This window comes from Convolutriloba macropyga, chromosome 3 (genome assembly GCF_964194025.1).
Source record: "Convolutriloba macropyga chromosome 3, txConMacr16.3, whole genome shotgun sequence".
Classification (NCBI taxonomy): Eukaryota; Metazoa; Xenacoelomorpha; order Acoela; family Convolutidae; genus Convolutriloba; species Convolutriloba macropyga.
Window position 1 is genome coordinate 37,903,644 of NC_134470.1, and position 15,938 is coordinate 37,919,581.

At 35.3% G+C, this 15,938-nt stretch overlaps 2 protein-coding genes across 2 annotated transcripts in view; both read right to left on the bottom strand.

Annotated features, from left to right (window-relative positions):
• LOC142336187 (CCR4-NOT transcription complex subunit 9-like) overlaps positions 1 to 15,938 on the bottom strand; it is a 420,288-nt gene that overhangs the window by 82,684 nt on the left and 321,666 nt on the right. The gene's annotated exons all lie outside the window — the stretch shown is intronic.
• LOC142337053 (histone H2A.Z-like) lies at positions 12,571 to 13,713 on the bottom strand. Its single transcript, XM_075386113.1, has 2 exons — positions 13,445 to 13,713; positions 12,571 to 13,258 (listed from the first exon to the last, which is right to left on the bottom strand). Exons 1-2 carry the CDS (start codon positions 13,623 to 13,625, stop codon positions 13,053 to 13,055), a joined length of 387 nt encoding a protein of 128 aa, XP_075242228.1. The 5' UTR covers positions 13,626 to 13,713; the 3' UTR covers positions 12,571 to 13,052.

The following is a 15,938-nucleotide window of genomic DNA, read 5'->3' on the forward strand; positions in this document are numbered from 1 at the left end:
TCTAAAAATCAAAAATAAAAAATTGTACTTTTTTGTTAATATGCGAATGGGTGGGTAAATGACCTTATTAGTTTGTTGTTAAGACACTATCTTGCTAATCCCTTTAATTTGAAGAGCTTGGGTATCTTACTGTGAGGTACATTTTTGAAAATCACGTAAGCTGTACATAAGTGTAAATGAGTCATCCTATCTATTTTAACATTAAAACATTACCTAGCTAATCCCCCTTTGTGTGAACAGCTTGGTGTCATGCTGTGAGGTACATTTTTGAAAAGTCGTATGTAACTGTAAATGAGTCATCCTAAATTATTATTGAAGGATTATCTTGCTAATCCCCTTCGTGTGAACAGCTTGGTTATCATGCTGTGAGGAGGTACATCTTTGGAAATTTACGTTATTAAAGTGTTATTTTGTAGAGGGTCGATGACCTTATTAATTTGTTGTGAAATCACTATCTTGCTAATCCCCTTCGTGTGAACAGCTTGGGTGACATGCTGTGAGGTACACTTTTGAAAATTTACATTAGTAAACTGTAATATGGTAGGGGGTCAATGACTTGACTGATTTGCTGTTAAGGCACTATCTTGCTAATCCCCTTCGTGTGAACAGCGTGGGTATCATGCTGTGAGGTACGTCTTTAGAAATTTACATTATTAAAGTGCAATATGGGAATGAGTAAATGGCCTAATTTAATATTAAGGGATTAACTTGCTAATCCCCCTCGTGTGAACAGCGTGGGTATCATGCTGTGAGGAGGTACATCTTTGGAAATTTACGTTATTAAAGTGTTATTTTGTAGAGGGTCGATGACCTTATTAATTTGTTGTGAAATCACTATCTTGCTAATCCCCTTCGTGTGAACAGCTTGGGTGACATGCTGTGAGGTACACTTTTGAAAATTTACATTAGTAAACTGTAATATGGTAGGGGGTCAATGACCTGACTGATTTGCTGTTAAGGCACTATCTTGCTAATCCCCTTCGTGTGAACAGCGTGGGTATCATGCTGTGAGGTACGTCTTTAGAAATTTACATTATTAAAGTGCAATATGGGAATGAGTAAATGGCCTAATTTAATATTAAGGGATTAACTTGCTAATCCCCCTCGTGTGAACAGCGTGGGTATCAAGCTGTGAGGTACTTCTTTGGGATTTGAGGGAAATTGGGCTATACCTAATGTTAATACATAGGTACTTCCTTTTACCCCCCCCCCCTGATCTGCTCACATATTACTACTAATTAATAAACTCTCTCAAAATAGCAAATCTTTGCTTAAACTTAGAGCTCTACAATAGGCAGACTTTATTCACATATCATTACGGAGAGAACATATGTTCATCTCGAGCCTCAAAAGGTGTTTATTGGAGGAAATTAAATACACTATTGGAAACAGTACAGTCGATTGAATCACAGCAGAAATTTTCCACAAAAATCACAATGATTAACTTGTATGCAAGGACGGTTTCTTAGGGGCCGAAACAGTGTTAGTCATTCAAAGTGTTTATGAAGTCAGCCAACAAAAGCAAATAATTGAAACAAGACTTTGTCTGGAAACAAAAATGACAAGCAATTCTTAAGGAATCACAATTTGAAAACAACATTATTTGGAACGATGTTTTCATGACGCCGAAAAATCCAGATTTCGAACCAACATCACAAGTGCTACATAATAAACCGATAACTAGATACCTTCCATAATTAGATCAAATTTGTGCTGTGCAAAGCATCGCACAATTTGCCCAATAAGGTAGTAATTTTACGAAATGTCCACGACTAAAATGACTAAACCAGAATCTCAGTTCAAATGGTAAAAGATTTGATGCCCAAAACAGTTATTTCTGGACTATAGTGAGCAACGGCAATATAGTACTTGGAAACCATTGGAAACAAAATTGTTCACTCAATTATATCAAAAAAATCTTAATATTCCGCATGACCACAAAATTAACTTCAAATTGAAGACACTATTTGTCCAGTCGTAAATGGTAAATTCAATATACTCGGAGTCGTTAGATTTTATGACTAGCCAGAAATATTTAAAATCAAGAACTTTTCTTAAACAAGAGTTCCTCATTTCTGTTTAGCTTGAATTCCAAAGCGCTAAATTTCTCCACAAACGAACATGAACGGAGCAAGAAAGGAACGATTTCTTCCGGGTCAAAGCAGCATTTAATGATTCAATATCACCTTACGTTTATAGAGTTGTACTGCAGGACAGAAGCCAATAATTTAGAAGTGCCTTTCGCGAAAAAATCAAAACAATCTCTCGAAAAACGACTTGAAACAGCAAGGATTCGTCGAAGAATAGTTTTAAAACAAAGTCAATCGGGACTTCAATACTAAGTTTATAATTAGTTTATATTAATATAAACAGTGAACTAATTTTTTTTCAACATTCAGATAGCTTCAATTGTCTTTTGTGACATCGTGCTGTGTAATATAAACACTGCTTTCAAAGGCAGAAGCCGAAGTCCTGGTGAAAGCCAGAAATCGTCACAATTTTACGGAATTTTTCGTACCAGCGACCTCAAATTTTAATTGAAAGCAGAACTTTAGTTCAAATAGTAACGTATATATCAGTGCTGAAATATATCCGGTAGAAGTTGGAGGTCGGCGGCGTGTATTTTTCTTAAAACACAAGCGATGTTTTGAAAAACTTTACTCTTCTCAACTGCTATAGTATAGACTTCTTCAAAAATCCTCATATTATCAAGCAAGATAAATTCTTTTTTTGGAAAACAGTTTTATCGACAATTGATTGGGTAATCTACTTGGAATCTGAAAACGTTACTGGAGCTATCTTGACTTATTGTTTTTCGTCAGCCGGTGAGATCAAACCAGTTTATTTTTCTTTCTTTTCAGGTCAACATCTTTTTTTTGCTATGTTTACCTAAGACTTTGTCATAAAAACCCAAAGTATCCGACATCAAAATGGAGACAACTGCACTAGCAAAATGCAATAGAGAAAAATTGATACAAGAAATTTTGAAAATAAGAGAAAATAAAAGAACATCACTTAGTAGTAGTTTGCAACAATGTGAAATAGATGAGGTCAGGAAATATGTAGAATTATATAAAGAAAAAGCTGCGTTAATTGAACAACAAAAAAAAACTTCGAGCAGCCTTAGACAACGAAAAAAGATTATATGATCAGCCAACGTCGGAAATCATTCACTTGAGAGCTCAAAATGACAAAATGCCGACAAAAATTATTGATGGTATGGATGGCAATGAACGTTAAGCGTCTGACTGCTAGCAAAAAGTTTTCCCCCAAATTTGCAATTTGCACCTAGTTTTGCAAAAAAATTAGTTATTTCTGACAACACGTTCAAATTTGTAAAACAAAGCGATATCAGTAGCGAAAGAGCTATACACTCTACCCATCTGCAACCATTCATGACGTCAACAGTACCATTGATTCGTATTCAACAGGAACAAAGTCGGAAAGCCTTATATTTCACCTTGGGCATAACACTATTGATCAGGGTACTGACGGAAAAAAAGCAGCAGAGCAAAATGGTGACCTGGTTGGCAAATGTATCACAAAATTCAAGCCACATAAGGTTGCCATTTGCAAAATACCGAATGCAAAGAATGGTCTGTATGGAAGAGATGTGAATAACAAAGAAATTAATGATAACAACAAGGACGTCAATAATATAACCGATCAACTTAATGGTGAATTTCAGTCGTGTAAAGTAAATGTCCTGAATTACGACGTGGAAAACAGAGATATAAGGAATGATGGTGTTCACCCTAATTTAGATGGAATTCAAAATGGTAGCGACTCTGAGAAATCAATTGAAAACGATTGGTTACAATTGTTCAACAAACGATGTCTCTAAGACAACTTCCACCAAAGCGCAAAGATCTTTTTGTACCCATGAGGGATGGATGGAATAATTTCAACAATCGTATTGAATTCTGATACGCTTAGAAATCATTAAGAATGTTTTATTCGGGATGTGTGTGGATTTTTATCTTGGTTTTAATTTTGATTAAGTTTTTTTCTAGAAAAGATTGAGTTTCTCGAAAGTCACTCGAATTAATGTAAACTTGAAAAACCTAACTGCCGTGATATCGTGCAGATCAAAAATTTTTTTCTATGGTTCGGAATATTTAACAAAATATCTACAAAAATGTAGTGACATTGAAAGAAACTCAGTTCCATCAAATTTGGATATAACAACAATTGAAAAGTACAATGCTGGGCGTGGGAGAAACTCGGAGTTTCTCAAGTTTTGGTATATGAATTGTAGAAGCCTCAGTAAAAAACATGAACAACTGTCTCGTTTCTTGAAAAAACTTGATGAAACTTCATTCCTAGTTGTTACCGAAACTGACATTCCCGAGTTTTATCCGTGCAATAGTCATCACTTTGTTCAACAACCAAGATCATCATTAACTAATGTACAGATAGGTGGAGGGGTAGGTATCTGGGCTCCCAAACAGCTTACAGTAAAAATGAGAATGATTTGAACACAAGAGAAGTTTTTTTTGAGTAAATGTGGATTGAAAATGATAAGCCTTTAACACAAAAACTACTCATTAATGTAACATACTGCCCCAATGTAAAAATTTCTAGCTTTTTTCTGGATAAAATGACTGTAGAAATCTCAAATGGGTATTCGTATACAGATAATCTAATTTTATTCGGAGATTACAATATAAACTTGTTAGGCGCAAAAGGTAGACAGTCACTCGATATTGTCACAGCAAACAATGGGCTATGTTACGTTAATGAAACGGAGGCAACATGGACAAATGGTGAAAAATATTCGTTAAATGATCACTGTTTTATCTCGACCAACCAATTTTTTGAAGCCAATGTTCGAGAGTCGACTCTTGGAGTTGATCACTTCCCAATAGTATATCAGTAATCATTAAAGGGAGATCACAGTGACAAGAAGAGACAGTTTTTGATACGAAATACCAACAAATATAAAAGATCAAATTTCAATCGTCATATTGCGCTGCAAGATTGGTCTCCTATGTACCAGATAAATGAGCCTAACGATATGTTTTTGAAATTTATCGACATTTGCTAAAAAATATACTGAGTTGTCATGCGCCCTTGAAGTTCGTAGAAAGTATTACCAAAAAACAACAAAAGCAATGGTTGACAAAGGAATTACGTGGTCTCATAAATGAAGAACACCGTCTTTTTAATGCGTGGAAGAAAAGCCCAAAACCAGAGATTTATAATATTTACAAATCTTTACGCAATTCAGAGAATAAAAAACTGAAAAAAGCTGGAGACGATTATACAAAGAACTTTTTCCAGCAGCTACCAACTTCAAGAGAACAATGGAAATTAATCAAAAACAGGATCAACTCCAACAGTCAAATAGAAAAAAATTGACAAATTAAGGGAGGTAGTCATTTTGTTGAGGATGACAGAAAGCATGCCAATATTCTTAACTGTTTTGCGAGGCTCGGATTATACAAAGCCAAAGACGTTTCTCCAAATCATTCTTCCCTAACATTTGAGGGACCGGAATTTAGCTTCCGACCAGTCACAAGAAAAGAATTGTATAATGTTATTGATAATCTACCCAAGCATAAATCGCCCGGACCGGGCTATATACCAGCATGGGCGCTAAAAGATAGTAAACTGTCTATTGGAACTCATTTAACATTTGTCGTCAATGAATGTATTCACAAAAACACGTCTCCTTATATTTAGAAAACAGCCCATGTTACAACTGTTTATAAGAAAGGAGACCGAATAGAACCAGAAAACTATCGACCCATATCAGTCACACCAACTCCAGCAAAAATTTTTGAGCGATTAATACTTGAACAACTAACTCACCACCTAACTCTTAATGGTCTGATTAACAAGAATCAATTCGGATTTTAAAAGCATATGTGCTGTCTCGATACTATCATTTCATTAACTGAAAAAAAAACCAATGCATTGACGAAAACGAGTTTTCTTCGACTTAGCAAAGGCTTTCAACTCAATACCCATAGATGTTTTATGAACAAAACAAAAAGGTATGGAATTGGAGAAAATGCAAGAAACTTCTTAAACTCCTCCCTTTGTGATAGAAAACAGTGTGTAAAAAATGGGATAGTAAAATCAGATTGGGTTGTCATAAATCACGGTGCTTCTCAGGGAACTGTCTTAGGGCCTTTAATTTTTATACTTTGCATGTCATGCAAAGAATGAAGCAAATTTGCAGCTAATAGCTGAAGATACATTAAACAAGACAGATCAAAATATGAAATAAAACAGGTTAACCTTGAATGAGGAAAAACGGAGTTAATGGTGTTCAGGAATGAAAAATTGCCCATCATTGAAACGGTCGATTTCAAGGGACACCGATTCGAAGCATCTGAAAAATGTAGATATTTAGGTGTAATAACTAATAGGGAACTGACATACCAAAATCAACTAAATAAGGTTATTAGTAAAATGGCTTCAGCAATCAGATCACTATATTTGGTTCGTTATCAGGTACCGTTAAAAACAAGAATAAATCTTTTTAAATCTCTAGTTTTGTCTCATTTAGATTTTAGTGCGATTTTTTTTTATAAAATTACCAACTTACTCCGTTGACAGAATTAACAAACAGATAAACTGGGGCATAAAAGTTTGCTTTATGAAAACCAAATAGGACGCTTCATGAGATCTACTTCTGGACTAAAATTCTTCCAGCAGAGCTCCAAATAACACGGGTGTCTAAATAGGTTTTTCAATATTCTCGAACAAACAAGAAATCGCTCAAAAAAACATTTCAGATTTTTAGAAAACGTGCCAATTATTGCAAACAAACGAGCCCATAACCTTTTCTTAGAACAAAAATGTAAGTCAAAATGGAGGAATGGTTCAATTGTTCGTAATTCGGAAATGGAACACAATTCCACTTAAAATTAGAAAAAAAACGTCGAAGACCAAATTTAAACAAAAAGTTACAGCGGAAATGCTTAAACGACATGAAATAGTTCAAATAGACAGAAGGGTTGCAGGATTCAAACATATTTTTTATTGAACTGTTTTAAGAAAACCGAACCTTAGTTTGTTGGTAATTAGAAAATAATAATGTTTGATTAATAAATTTCTAAAATGTAACATTAACCAAGTGGTTAGTTTAATTTACATGTTTCAGATTTAAAAAAAAGATTGCCCGAAAATAGCAGCGAGATAGACCGTTCAGTCCCTTAGTTAAAAAAGATTGAATTGATTAAAGACAAAACAAATTAGCCAAATAATTAATTGAAAACTTTGATTTCAACAGTTTCGATAAGCTTCGAGGTATTTCTAATTTGGTCGACCTCAGAGTACAGATGCCAATTACTTGAGAGGTAAATCATATAAGTTTCCAAAAAATAGTCACACCGGCTGGAAAAATCATACAGAGAGAGTAACCAATGGCATCACGCACAGAAGTTCTGATGAGCGATCAAAGTTATCAGAAAGAATCAAACTTCTTGGCGTGTGAAAATAGGGAAACGACGAAATCTGAAACGATTCGAAAACTTCTTCTCAGCAAAACTCCAATCTTCGCCAGAACTATCTGCCATAAAAAATGAGCAAAACATTTAGAAGCGATATTAAGTCAAATAACAATGAAAAAAATTATATAACTAATTTGAATGACTTATTAAATTCAACATAAAACAAAAAAGTAACAACGCAAAAGCACAGTGCAGACACGATACCATGCAAGCTTTAAACGCTACCCTAACTTCTCTAATTATAAAAACTTGAAAAAAACTGGCGAAAGTAGTTACATTTTTTGTCAAAATTCTCATCCAGAATACTTTATGCCAACAAACGCTCAATTAAATTGTAATTAATCATGGTGGTGAGCTATATGCATCTATTGTGCTTCGAAAAAATGCAAAACAATTACTTCTTGAAAAATCGCCGTAAATTAAAAATCTGCTCAAAACTGGAAAACCGAATTAGCTCAAAACCCGTTCCAATCGTCGAACAGCTGGCAGCAGAATCAAAAGGATATAAAAGGGAAAAGATCAGACATAGCCGTCAGCTTGCCGGAATATGTGCGAAGGAATAGACTTCCGTGCCTTATGATAGAGATAGAAACATACAGATATAAGTTAACGCTACTCAAGAAGCTATGTAAAAAAATTCAGCGCTAAATTAATTTAACTTATTCATTAGAATTCGTTGCGCAGAAGCCTTTTCAGGTTCTTAGGGACCTTTGTTACAGATATGATTTCCTCTGATCTTAAACTAATTCAGAATAAACTCAAATTTGAAAGTGCAAATGTTAATTTATTAAGTGAGGTAAGTCACATATGATCATAATCTATTTAGTCGTCTGACACTTTCCAAAAATATTAAAATAAAACTGAAAAACAATGTCAAAATGCCACAATTGAACAAAAAACCACTAGCGAGAAGAGGAAATTTGGTCTAAAAAACACTAGGTCTGAATGGACTATGAATGGATTAGGAAAACCATTTGAAAAATTAAAAAAAAATCGAAAAAATTGAATTGAAATTGTCCCATGTGAACAAAAAACAATAGCGAGAAGCAAAATTTTGTTCCGACACCATTATATCACTACTTTAAAATTAGAGCGAAAAAACTTCACGCCGCAAAACCACTAGCTTTTTCGCTCCACTTCCTGTTTCGGCGTGACCAAAATCAATACTCCAATTTGACTTCAAAAATCAAGACAATGTGTGAACAGATCTTGAAAAAAGACAGCGCCCCAATACAATTCAAATTGTTTGTATTGCAAAGAACGAAGAGCACCGCAATATAGCTTCACTCAGCTCACAGCTTCGCAGCTATAAAAAAATCATTTAATTAAAAGCTGAGATGTTACATTTTGATTAGGAACCATTTTGATTAAAGTTAATATTATTTCTATTAGCTGTTCTCAAACAACCTTCAATTAGAGCGACACGCACTCACTTGACCTTATCTCTTTTAAATAGAGTAACGAAAAGTTAATTTCAGAATGAGGAAGTCATTTTTTAGAGTGAGGTAAGCCGTGTGACCAAACAATTAATCACGCGAATGAACAAAAAAATTGCTCTAATAAGAGTGAAAATGACGTCACATACACAATTCAGTCAAAAATGCAAGAAAGAATGAACAAAAAGCAGATTTGAAGTGATTGTGACGTCATATGGTTGTAACCAAAATCTTGACGAAATGAAAAAAAAAATAAAGAAGGCCAATAATAGCCCCAGCTATCGCTGTGCGGCAATTATAGACTTCAAAACGCATTCAAAACATCTTTGATATTAATGCTCGCGCCTACTTGAAACTTTTCAGCAAAAACGTTATTTAAAATTAAAGAAAAAAAAACGCTTGAAAATTCAGCAACAGGAAAATTCTTCACAACTCAATTTCTCTCCCTAAAAAAGGGTATTAATAAAATCCACCCTTTCTTTGCTCCCCTCTTTAAATTTCGTCAACAGTTAAATCACTAAAGTAAACCACGTGCGCCCATTTCTGTATCAAACTCACTCCACAAAAATTTGATTAAACAAAGGCACGCCTCCAAAACTCCTCTTCTCGAATTAAAAAAAATAGGAAGAGACCAATCATAGCCTCATTATCTCTTGGAGACAATCAAAAAACCAGTTGTTTCTGTACGCAGTTTTTAACGAAAAGTTCAGCGAAACACTACAGGGTAATCTGTAGTAATCAAAAACGGTAATTGAAAAGAATTCACACACACAGAGCTTCAAATTCGCTTATTATTGTTCCCTGTAAATGCAACTTGTGCCTTCTATAGGTATTTGTTCCGAACCCCACTTTAGTGGGTAGGGAGGAACTATATACTCAACCTGGTTTTTTTTTGTTTACACAATTTTGGCCGATCGATATATTCAACGGATAGAGTTGTTAGTGGAATCATTAAATAGCACATACATCCTAGAAAATGGACAAAAAGATTTCGAATTTCGTTTTTTACAGGGAGTTATCGAGAATTCAATTTTGGTGAATATTCGAAAGTTTCTATTCAGTGATTTTTGCTACAATTTGGCACAATTTTGCTAATATGATTTAAAATAAGTTGAAAGTTAAAATTTCTAACGCTATAGTGTTATTGTTACCCTTAAAGAGAGAGGAGCGTTGCTGAATTGTCTGATTAAAGTTTTTTTGTTAAAATTTTTGATATCATTTTCAAAATTCGAACTTTTTTCATCAAAAATGGCACAAAATGTGCTTTTTTGGTCTACTTTGCCAGACGTAGTGACGTGGAATCCTTGACAAAGACTTTTTAACCTCCAAAAGAGCACAAGTTGAAATTAGGCGCCCTAGGAAAGTCTCTAGAATTTCAATTTTGCGGTTTTTGAAGACCAAACACTTGGAAAACTTGCCGGGTTTGTTGGGCGCTCGGCAAAAACCATGGAAAGATTGGTTATCATGGTTTCTTGCAATCAGATACTTTTTAATTTTTATTTTGGTGATGCCTTTTTTCAATATATTTTGCTGTTGTTTTTTCAATGTAAGTTACTGAAAAAGTTTTTCATCCACGGCTCCCTTAAGGACAGCTCCAATTTACGTAAAAATATTGCCGAATGTAGATAGAGTTTGTTTTCAAAGAACCTTCAGCTTTTTATGGCTTTAAGAAAGAGTTTTAGTAAACTTCAACTGAACTCTTGTGTTTTGCTTTCAATTTTTATTCTTTTTGCAGTCTGATTACTAAGTCTAACCACTCAAAGATCCAAACAGCTTCCTCAAGAGGTGTAGGTGAAACTGTACCATGCATTCGGTTGTTACCTAATGTCGCCTATGTCATTAAAAAAAATCTTTTAAGAACATTTCAGTGCTTTTTTGAAGTTGCAAACTTTTAAACTCATTTCAGCCACCTTTTTGCTTGTTCTCAAAATACAGGTCAAACTTCCTTCCCTATAGAATAGAACCTAATTTTGTGCCGGAGTGTTTTAACAGAACGTTTTCTTGCTTTTAGTACGAGTTTTCAATCTTTTTTGATTTTTTGTGCATAATATCCTATTTTTGCTGTTGTTATTGATTCTTTGGTAAATTGTCATATTACTTAACAATCTAACTGGAAAAAGCTTCAAAAAATTTGTAACGGAACATTTATTATTTTCATAAGATATCATTTTAAGGGCTGCGACACCGTTCTCTCGCAGATTTTGGCCTCTATTTGTTTTTAATTTTTGTTATCGTATGCCAAATATTGGGTAATTAATGGTCTCACTGTCCAACTATAGATACATAATTGAACTTAGTTACCGATATCGGTATACAGCTAATGGTTTTATTGACGTTCAAATTCAATTTTTAAAATAAGAGAAAGTAATCTTCAATTATCCCTTTTTGTTCTGCTTTGCGTGTTTTTTCGTATTTTACAATGTTGATTCAATTTCGTAATTTAGACTTATTACTGAGAGGTCTCTCTAATGTTTCGCAGAACCAAACGATAAATTTTCTGTGGCTGAAACGTTTTGACTGATGTCTTCAGGGCTTAAATTGTTTCAGAAAAATTGTGAAATTTAGATACCTTTCTATTTTTGTGGTTATTATTGTTTTCTTTTTGTTATAGTCGTTTCATAAAAAGAGTTGATGATGATCAAAAGAGACGCAAATGAGTATATTATAATCTCGCGTTAAAATTTTTATAAATTTAATGGCTACGACACTGGTTCCGTTAAGTCGTTGGAATTTTTTTTAAGTTCAGCTTGTATTTAATTTTGTGTTTGAATGTGATTTTGTAGTCTTATGACTTGGTCTTACTAATAACAGTCGCTTTTAATTTTTAATGAAGTTGCAAGATAAACTGTCTACTCTTTTAGTCGAAAGCTTACGTTGGCTATGAATTTTGAAAAAGATTGTCTTCTAAGACAATGGATGTTTGAGATTTGCCAATCTCATTTCTATTTAACTTGTAGCTTAGCATCTCCATAGACAACTCAACATCCGTTATCCACTGATCTGCATTTTGCTCTTCATAGCAGTTTTATTTTCCTCAAATTGTCCTTGTTCTTGGTACACCCATTTTTCATAAAATATTTGTGATTTTGCACCTTTTTTCTAGGTTTTTGTTTTCGTTTCACGGTATCACAATGACGGGCGGTCCTCTTGTCATTTGAAACAAAAACGCAATCAATGATTTAAAATGTTTTCAGTGAACAGCTTTATGTTTAATTGGCTGGGACATTGTTCTCGTGCAATTTTTTTAATCAGATCTTTTTTTGTTAGTCATATTATGGTAGTCACAGGTCTCATAGACCCTCTAAGGTAGATTGCTTTTTCATTTAGTAGTTTGCTGAATATGTTTATATGTTTTTTTCTCTTCCTCATTTGGTAGACAATTAAGTGAAAAATGTAGATGAGCGGGGTCGGAACTTTATGTGCGAACGCACATTTTAGAGCCTCCTTGTCTTATCTACCTCATTAGATTGCTCCGACAAACAAGAAATTTGTTCAAATTTGGCTGAAATAGTGCCGAAAGCTATATTACTGCTCCAAATAATATTTAGGAAACCGTCCGGTTAAAGTATTTCGCGTCTGACGTAAAAAAAGCTCTCTCAATGAATTACATCGGTGGTCACATCAAAATTAGACCTAGGACCTGACACTTTGATAACAACGCATTACAAAAATCGTCTCTGGAAACTTCTTTTAGCCTGGTGTGAATATTGGTTCAAACACAAACAAATTAAAATAAACAAAATAAACAACGCTAATAAATAATGAAAGTTTCAGTCAAATATAACGTCAACTGCTCTAAAACTATTCCCATTGTTTTATCAATTCATCACGCCCGTTTTCAGTTTTTTGCATTTAATCTCGTGAAGACAAAGCATTTACTTCGCTAATTGTGATTGCATACCATATTTAAGGAAAAAGTCTTAATTCGTCAACGGACACTACCTTTCTTCCACTTAACTTAAACAATATTTATGCAAAAAAAATTTTCAGCACAACATACAAATAACTTTCACCTCGACGTGAAAAATGCGATGTTTGCTATCAAATAAATAAATAGATGTGTTCACAAGAAACAATGCACCCAAAAAACTTTTCTCTCGCTCGTTAGGTCGGAAAACGTGCAGGGCAAAATGAAATGAGAAGGGCACTAAATTTATTTCATATTTGGTGGTTTCTTTCCAATGAGGGACTTGTGGATGTGTGGGATAACTCCGCCACCCGCAATCGTGGCTTTGATCAGCGTGTCAAGCTCCTCATCTCCTCTTATCGCCAGCTGCAGGTGCCTCGGCGTGATTCTCTTTACCTTGAGATCCTTACTCGCATTGCCAGCCAGCTCAAGCACTTCAGCTGTCAGATATTCTATAAAAAAGAAAAATAGTCCCAAATAAACAGAAGATCTCGCGATACATCATCTTTGACTATGAGAACAATGACTACAAAATGGTATTGGTTGCTAGAGAAACGTTCAAATTTCAAAGACTTTTAAAGCAAAAAAATTGGTAGGCAAAAGCTTTTTACCCAGTGGTTACAATAATAACAACTAGCCTAAAATAGCGGCACTGTACACCGCAGCTGTTGCCCCCACCCTACCCTGTGACGTCATCATGGACTTTAGGAATCTGTGGATTCGACCTACTGGGAACTGCAAACCCGCTCTGTGAGACCTCGAAATGCCCGGCCTCTTTACCTTTCCCGTAGCCGACTTTCCAGACTTCCCGCCTGGCATCTCTTCGCAAGGATATCGACTCACTGGGCAAATCAAACACGATTTATATCAAAGTCAATCAGCATAAGCAACACAATGCATCTGAAATGCAAAATATTATCGAATGTTCTGATCCACACATTTTTTTCAAATATGAGCATGATATAGCGCGACGAGTTAGTTGACTACGATTCAGGGCCGCGTACAGTATGGGACAAAATGAATATAAAAATAAATCAGTAGAAAACCATTTTGAGGAAAGATGTGTTGCATGCACCAAATCGATTGCGTAAAGTAAGAAATTAGATTGGGAGCTCAAACATCAAATGAACTGCTAAAAAAGTGAAACTTTTTATATTACTGATAATTTTGACTAAATTATGCGCCCAACTTTGGAATAGAACATCTTAAATTGGCCCCGGTAGTGGCCGGCCTTAAATTGAGAGGCTGGTCTTTGTAGTGGCTAGCTTAAGCTTGGGTAGGCTTGTTGAAGTTGTCGCACGCAGCTGCAATTCGCAGTCAATTTTGGCTGGATACAGGCGCTTATTGCCGTTTTTAACTGGTACCCTAGTTGCATTGGTATCATAAAAATAATAATAATAATAAAAATAATAATAATAATAATAATAAAAATAATAATAATAATAATAACAATAGAAATATTAGTAGTAGTGGGTGACTGCCTATCCACAACTTGCTATCCACAACGTCGACCTTTCTGCAACTACGCCATGGCGAAAGACATGCGGTCCCCGGGTTAGGGGGAACAGGAGGCGCATCGTCAACATCAGGGGAAAGCGGCTAGGATGGCGGATTATTCTGTGCAGTTTGGTCGTGTAGCACTGATGGTATTAAGTCCAGCCATTTGGCTACCTCAACTGGTCTTTCCCACAGGTCAATCACTTTCAGGTCAGTGGGGTTCTTACTGAAAATGTGGTTTACGTAACGTGGTGCTACATCACATTTCGGAGAGCGGTTATCAACATTGTCACAGACCCTACTCAGGTTAAGATTCTAGCAGGGGCGAGTATCCAGTTATCAGTTCTGCCAATCAGATACGTGCAATTCGTGGCAGCATTTGTTCTTCATCTTCTGCTATCATTGGTTGAGGTGTACCTAGTTGCTTGCTGTCTTTGTTCAACTAAGTATGGACCGTGTGCCGATGGAATTTTGAGCGCATTTTTGTATTCTTTGTGATTTAATTGCTTTATTGTTTGTGTGTTGTTTCACGCAAGTATCATTTAGTGTCAGCCTCGTGTGACGAAAACTGGTTGAAGACTGCTTGAAAACTGGTTCTCAAGTATGGACGCCTCTAAGCGGCAGAACTACGAGCGAGCAACCGCTCCCAGGATCCATACACACTGTACAGAGTGCGAGAAACGGGTTTTTGCGGCAGGATCAGGCAAGCCCGGTCTCTCTGGTCCCTAGAATGCATTTGGATAGGCTTGTCTCGCAGATGGTTGTTGCCGCAGGGAGAAAAATTGGCGGTAGCAAGAAATGTGGAGAGCGTGTTTTCAATATCGACCTTAAACGGCGCGTTTAAGCTTCTTCAAAAGTTCCGGCCAATTGTGCACGTAACTCGAACAGAACGCCACGATTGTTTGAAGCCTTAGAGCTTTACCCCTTTATCTCGACGAAATTTCACATGGGTCAGATGAAAAGTTGCTTCAAAAAACCAGCAGCATTGATATAATTGCTCAGACCACCGTTTGACAGCAATAAATCAACTAAGCAGATGAAATGCAAAAATTGGGTTCTAGAAACATTTCAGAAACACTTCTTCAAGCACTGTCCCAAAAACGTCACAAGACATGGATAAGGAAAAGGTCACTAGATACCAAAATCTAGAAAATTGTAACAAAAAACTAGAACATGCTATTAAAAAATAAACCCTCAATTCAATATCTTTTCAAACAGTTACACTTATACATCAGGAAGCGATAAACTTCTACAATTTGTACTATATTTCACCCCTCAACAATCTAAAAAATAATTAATATTTCGTGGTTGGAAAGATCATGGGAAATACATGAAGAATTGATAAGTCTCCGGCAGCTCAATTATTGATATTTAATTGGTCCAAGAATTGCCCAATATATGGAAGGTTTACTTAATTCGGCTAGACAAGACTCGTAAAGAATTTGCAACATATAATTTCATTGAAACCCTGGAATCAAAACAACGGTCATCTCCTATATTGATAATTTCAAATTTTTCGAAAAAAAACTGCTGTAACCGCCACAATTTAGTGCACCATTACGTCGCCAATCCTCTATATTCAGCGGAGTCCGCATTTGCCAACACGCGTGGTAATCTTTTATCACTTCATTTCGC

Coding starts and splice junctions, on each gene's coding strand:
- LOC142337053 (XM_075386113.1), bottom strand. CDS start 13,625: ATGCCAGGCGGGAAGTCTGGAAAGTCGGCTACGGGAAAGGTAAAGAGG. Junction 13,259..13,444: donor GTACAGTGCCGCTATTTTAG/GCTAGTTGTTAT, acceptor TCTTTTTTATAG/AATATCTGACAGCTGAAGTG.